Source organism: Oryza sativa, chromosome 12 (genome assembly GCF_034140825.1).
Source record: "Oryza sativa Japonica Group chromosome 12, ASM3414082v1".
Classification (NCBI taxonomy): Eukaryota; Viridiplantae; Streptophyta; class Magnoliopsida; order Poales; family Poaceae; genus Oryza; species Oryza sativa.
Genome location: NC_089046.1, coordinates 23,314,842 through 23,321,538, shown reverse-complemented (window position 1 = coordinate 23,321,538; position 6,697 = coordinate 23,314,842). Strand labels below are relative to the sequence as shown.

General features: G+C 40.2%; 1 protein-coding gene across 2 annotated transcripts; it reads right to left on the bottom strand.

Moving 5' to 3' along the window:
* Positions 1 to 894: 894 nt before the first annotated feature.
* LOC4352495 (protein SAR DEFICIENT 1) lies at positions 895 to 4,948 on the bottom strand. 2 transcript variants are annotated; one of them, XM_015762701.3, is made up of 10 exons: positions 4,766 to 4,948; positions 4,569 to 4,656; positions 3,574 to 3,626; positions 2,957 to 3,432; positions 2,694 to 2,854; positions 2,413 to 2,610; positions 1,968 to 2,175; positions 1,743 to 1,876; positions 1,419 to 1,602; positions 895 to 1,315 (listed from the first exon to the last, which is right to left on the bottom strand). In XM_015762701.3, the coding sequence occupies exons 1-10, from the start codon at positions 4,840 to 4,842 to the stop codon at positions 1,155 to 1,157; spliced, it is 1,740 nt and encodes a 579-aa protein (XP_015618187.1). In that variant the 5' UTR covers positions 4,843 to 4,948; the 3' UTR covers positions 895 to 1,154. The 2 variants fall into 2 exon arrangements, with proteins under 2 accessions (XP_015618187.1, XP_015618188.1); XM_015762702.3 differs by having other exon boundaries at positions 1,743 to 1,867.
* Between the last annotated feature and the right edge of the window lie 1,749 nt (positions 4,949 to 6,697).

The window sequence follows — 6,697 nt, the reverse complement described above, 5'->3', positions numbered from 1 at the left end:
CCCTCCTCCAGCTGGTAGAAAAACTATCCTTTGTGTAGAGTAAAAGAATAGCTCAGAAAACCAAAATAAATTTACCTTTTGGGGAATATATACATGGTTGGGCTCTTGATGGTATATAATGGTGATGTGGATGTTAATATGATCCATCGGCTAGCTATAATATATACAACCCTCCACAAAAATCAGGAAAGTGAATGTGTTCTTGGAGGAAATGCAGAGCAAATTTCGTTTCGAAATACTATCAATCAAGATTCAAAAACCGTGTGCGAAAGAATGATTTTTATTGTTTGCTAAGCCGCGTTTTATCAACTTTACTGCCATCTGATAGCAGGAGCAAATCAAAAGCTGCATCGAAATCCAAAACGAGTAGCTTGGTAGGAACTGCGAAATATTACTGAAAATACAGGGAAGCAGCAACGGTGTTTCACGGTAAAATCCCTGCGTCTTCTAACGATTTTTCGTATTCCGTCTCTCCCTCACAATAAAGAATCGATCAAATTCGAAAAGAATACAATTAAGTTGACCTAAATCATTCTGCTCGTCGTCATTCTGAGCGTGTTTCAGTTCTTGGTCTCGACGCGTCCGGATCATGAAATAGACAGGAACACGTCGAAAGATTTGAATATTTCTGAGTGTTTCGACTTCGATCTGCATCATAAACAACACGCAAATCCATGGACTATGCAGTCGAACAGGTTAAAAGTCAGGTTCAGGTAAGTGTTGTATTTTACCAAGAGTCAGTGAGTAGCATTCTGCTTGAAGCAGTTCATTCTTAGAGGATAAACGTTTCTGCTTGAAGCAGTTCATTCTTATAGGAGAAACGATCCTGACAGGATTAGTGTATCTGGTTTCAGTAAATTATACTCCGTATTTTTACTGAATGTGTACAACATATGAATGAATTTAGACACAATATTTATTGTTTTTAATAAGGAAGATGAATTACATCCCCGGCCTCTGCATCTAGCATGCACAGAGCCAAAGTTCTTGTAACTAAATAATAATGATCCAGTAAATAGTACAAGAATATGAGCACATTACAAATTAAATAGAAGCAATCACTAATACCAAGCTGGCATATTAAGAAAATGAGACTCAAAACAGTACTTGACCTAAATATGCATCAAAATGAATGTTCATTGTTCTTAGGGAAATCAGTCTTCAGACAGCTTTTGTAGCGCCTCGTGGCATTCACTCTCTTTGAAGCTGTTGTGCGTTGAGTACATGGGGGCATCAGCGAGTACAGCTAAAAAAGATGGATCAAATTGTGCGGTAACCACCTGTTGCTCTTGGTGGAATTCAGCAACTGAAGCATCTGCAGAGAAAGTTTCAGTGAGCACAGGATTTTTTTTCTTTTTTTTTGTTGATGTGATTGCAGGGAATAGAAATGGGCAAGTTGTTCTTTGTCAAGTAATTACCATTTTCACAAGCTGGATGATCTATTCTGAAAGATGCTTGCCTCATCACCACTGATCCAGTAATTTCATTTGTAGAAGCGGTTGGACAATGGAATGTCACCGAGGCTGCTATCTCATTTGTGTTCATGCTTGCATCATGTTGGTCAGATAGAGAATTCAGGAGGAAACTGAAGTCCAAAGAATCCTGGGAGGTATTATTCAGTAAGAACATCAGACAAAGATCCCAAATAATACTGTGAAATATGTCAATTTCATTGTAAAGGATTAGAAAGTAGATGAAATTTGAATTGCAATTGAATTACATTTTTTTCAGGCTTAACTTACTTCATCGTTTTTGTTCAAGGATGCCACGTGTGTCACTCGCACAGATCCAAACCTTGATAATTTGCACTGCCTGGGATGACTGCCAGAAGTTCCTTGCTGATCATCAGATTCATGGACATTTCTCTCTGTAACAGCTTGAAAGTTTTGATGTCAATGAGCCACTGTATTTTGTTAGAGTGTCAACAACCATTGTCAGATGCATGAAAAAAAAATGCAGACTATTACTCTTTTGATCCATATTTCCTTGTATAAGGCCAGCAAAATTAGGATCCATATGTCCTTGGATTTGGTCAGTAAATTTAGGCTCCACCATTCTCGATTCTTGGAAAGCGCATTGGTTGATTTGTCTTGGTTTGCCATTTTTCATTTCAAAATCAGGTAGGAAGTGGTTCAAATCTGCATATGCTAATTTGCTCAGTTGTCCTACATCATCCTGCAAAGGTGGAACCACATGAGAATTGAGAACAAACTGCTTTATAGTGTACATATGATTATGTATGCAGCAAAGCAAAACTATGGATCTTTTGAGCAGAGAACTCGAAACACTAGCTTGGATGTATGAATAATTTGTTGAAGTAAAATCCTTTACACATATAATAGAACTAAAAGACTTAAAACAGAATCCTTTATAACCTGCAATTTGTAAACTCAGTCAGAACCAGAGGAATACCTGCATAGACTTGTCAAGATCACTGAAGGGAGTGTAATGGTCACCAGTTATCACCCCAACAATCTGATGGATAGAGTTGAAGAACAGCACAACATTGCGGTTTTCCGGCAAGAAAGAGTACAGCTCTCTTCCAGGATCACACTTCTTAGCATGCTCAATGATAGTCGTCCAAACTTTATCAGTGGCCTTAATAAGAATCTAAATATAGGGGGAATAAGAGCATGTCATTATATAGCGACTGAAACTGAATTGAGCAAATGGTACACTGTGAATTTTCTTACTTTGCGCAGAGCTGGCTCATCAGTATAGTACAGCCTAAGGAATTCCTTCACGTTTGAAATGCCACTCTGTTTCAATGCATCATGGAAGACACCATCTTTTGATATCTTCTTCAGGCGCCAGACATCATCATCCAATGATGGAATTTCATGCTTTTTGGAACCTACATTGTACCAAACATATAAGAATAGAACACTCACATTTTGACAATTCAGAACTTCAGATGTTGAGGTAACCAAAATGTAAAATTTGTAACTAAGGTTACCTTCTCCGCGACGATCCTTCACAACGAAAGGTTCAGTTATGCCTTCCTGAATACGTTCACCGAGATCATCAATAACCATTACCCCAAGTCTGAACTTACCACTCCTCATGAACTTGGAGTTATCAACAAAAGTGGCATCATGGATGTAAGCCTCTCCATTTTTCAGGCTAAGCTCAAGCTCTCCAGTCAGCACAGTCCCAACTTTATCACGTGGGCGCACTATGTGGTTTCTGAACTCCTCTGATGTCCAGCACCCCTGATCATTCTTGTTGAAGTCACCATCAAGAACAACAACTCTGATCTTAGCAGAAAGAAGGCGATGCGAGCAGGCCTCTTGTGGGTTGTTTACATGCACAGATATCTTGAGAGACTCTCCATTAACATCACAGATTCCTTTCTTTGTGAAAACTTCATTGCTCAAGCCATTTGAGAACCTAAGCTTGTACCTTGGAGGCTGGTTCTGATCAGACAGTGTTCTGCAAAAAAACAAGGAGAAAGTTGGATGAAGGTGAATGCAACCATAGGATTTACAAACATAGTCCCAGTTCAATATTCATTATTATATCTAAAAAGTTTCAATTTTCAGATAAGTCGCATTGCTAATGTGAGGGCGATACCTAGGAGCACGGATTAGGAAGCTTGTAAGTGCTTTTGTCACCTCCTCTGGAATCTGTCAAAGGAAAGAATTAAACTTTTTCAACGGTTAGCCTTTACAGAGTTTTTTATACTAACTCAAAAAAAAATCAATATCTAAAAAGAGTTACAAAATTAGTCTTGTTTAAAAATTTCAGGATATTATTCTCTTGTACCCAGAGCAGTTCCAGATTTTGGAGGACCATTTCAACCTCGATTTGAAGGATCTTAATAATCAAATAGTAGTAGCACAAGGAAAAACACAGTGATCCACTGTTTTGTATTTGGCAAATTCAATCCTTATAAGAGAGGGGTACCGAAGAAATATTCATACCTGTTGAAATTTACCCCAAATTCCAATATTTTAGTTCAAACTTGAATCTTTGTTGAGGTTTCCCCTATGTTGAATTTATATCCAAACTCTAGTTCATATCTTTCCCTTTTCATAAGCATTTTAAAAGAAAATCCAACAAGTATCTTGTCCCTGAATACGATTTTTTTTAGAAATAATACTTTTTAATAGAGAATTGCAAAAATAGAGGTTGAATGACTAAAATTGCAAGTCTAGCACCCAGCAACTAAAGTTCGACAGGGGTACATATCGAACAACCGCAAAACAGGGGATAAAAAAATACCCTGTTGAACTGCGGTTGTTCGACAAGGGATAAAAAATAATAATAATAAAAAAGAGAACAACCACTGTGCGACACCGTGCATGCAGGACCTATCGAACATTGTTCGATAGGCCCCTTGCCATGCCCTTTCATGTCCTTTTACTTTTTCAAGTGAACCAAAAAACCTGTCGAATAACCGCAGTTCGACGTGTTGTTAAACTTGCGATTTTAGCTAATTAGCTTCTATTTTTACAACTTTTCATTAAAACAATATTATTTCTAAAAATAATTCCTGAATACAGAGTAAGACACACACACATTCTCTCTCGTGAGGTGAGGTGAGATGAGGTGAGGGGATTGGTTACCCGGCTAATGGCGGACTCGAGCGCGGCCTCGAGCGTGCGGACGCAGCCGGCGGCGAGCTCCTGCAGGTGCCTGCAACCCCTGATCTCTCTGCAACCCATCACCAATCAATCGATCAGTGAGTAATAAAGGCCGTAAATGTAACTAATCAAGCGAGCGGAATTAACAAGAACTCAAGAACTAGGAATTCAGCTCTCACAGGTCGAACGACCGGCACCGCTTCTTCAGCGCCGCCGCCTGCGGCGACTCCTCCTCCGGCCGCCGCTTCGGCGGCATCAGCTGGACTAACTGGCTACCGCTGCTGCTGCTCTCCCTCTCCCTCTCCCTCCCGGGAGTGGTCGTGGTCGAGCTGGGGAAGAGAAAGAAGATCGATGGCGGTAGTGAAGGAGATGGGTGGCGCCATTGGCGTGTATATATAGAAAAAATATATACTCCACAACGGATTGGGGGGAGGAATGCCGCGGTTTTCCACTGCAGAACGCGGTATCAGCGGCGAGCGAGCTCGAGTCACCGCCGGAGACTGGACTGTTACTAGTAGTACTGCTTACAATATTCTATTTTGCTAGTGCTAGCTGCTGGATCTTTTTTGCTTGTCTCCATCTGCGACTCTCAACTTTTCGTTGTTTATTACTCCCTCCATCTCATAATACAACGGATTTTAAGATTTCACTTACAATATTCGATCACTCATCTTATTCAAAATTTTTTAAAATTATTATTTATTTTATTTGTGACTTACTTTATTATCTGTAGTACTTTAATCATAACTTTTTATTTTTTATATTTGCAAAAAACAAATTTGAATAAGACGAGTGGTCAAACGTTGTAAAAACACAAAATCACTTATATTATGGGACGGAGGGAGTAGCGTTTGGGTTGGGACACGGATCATCGGCAGTCCTCCCTCCCTCTGTCCCAATTTAAGGCCTTGTTTTTGTTGGGGAAAATTTTCGGATTGGTTATCATATCGGATATACGAATATATATTTGAAGTATTAAACATAGTCTAATAACAAAATAAATTATATATTCCGTCTGTAAACTGTGAGACGAATTTATTAAGCCTAATTAATCTGTCATTAGCAAATATTTACTGTAGCACCATATTATCAAATCATGACGTAATTATGCTTAAAAATTTGTCTCGTAATTTACACGCGAACTGTGTAATTGGTTTTCTTTTCTTTTTCCATATATAATACTCCATACATGTATCCAAACATTCGATGTGATGGGTGAAAAGTTTTTATTTTGGGAACTAAACAGGGACTAAGTGCAGCTATGATTTTCCGTGCTCAACTTCGATCGTCTGTCTTATTTGAAAAAATTTTAAAACTGAAGTGACGCATAAAGTACTAATCCCTCCGTTTCATACTATAAGACTTTCTAGCATCGCCCATATTCATATAGATGTTAATGAATCTAGACATATATGTTAAATTCATTAACATATGAAACGGATGAAATATTCATGTTATCTTCTAATAACAATAAAAATACTAATCATAAAAAATTTTTAAATAAGACATAAGATCAAAGTTGGGCACGGAAACTTATGGTTGCACTTATAATGACACGGAGGTAGTACTAAACTTGCAGTAGCATTTACTAACAAGTACTCCCTTTAATTTATTTTGGGACAGAGCGAGTAGACTGGTCCCATATATCAACAGCAACTACTAATCTACTATAGGTATAGTACGGTAGACAATCCCTACTCATTGGAATTGCAGAGATATATAAGTAGGGATGGCAACGGGCTGGGTCAGGCACGGTAAAGCGAATCCATGCTCAACCCGAGACACAGGTACCCGCGCCCGACCCACACCCCAACTGTTTATCGGGCAAAACGTCATGCCCACGCCCATGCCCGTCGGGCATAGGCATGCCTGACCACTGGATATCACACTTGCCACTGCGAGGAGTCGGGGATGGATTGGATGGAGTGCGCTGCCGCCTGCGCCCGCCACCCGTGCACTGCTGCCTGAGCCGGTGCGCCGCCACCTGCGCCCACCACCCGTGCACCGCCGCCTCGCCTGCCACCCAGGCGACTCCGCCTACTCCCGTGCGCGGTGCACCGCCGCCTGCACCCGTCCGCCACCGCGTCGCCACTTTCTCTTTCCCGTGCACC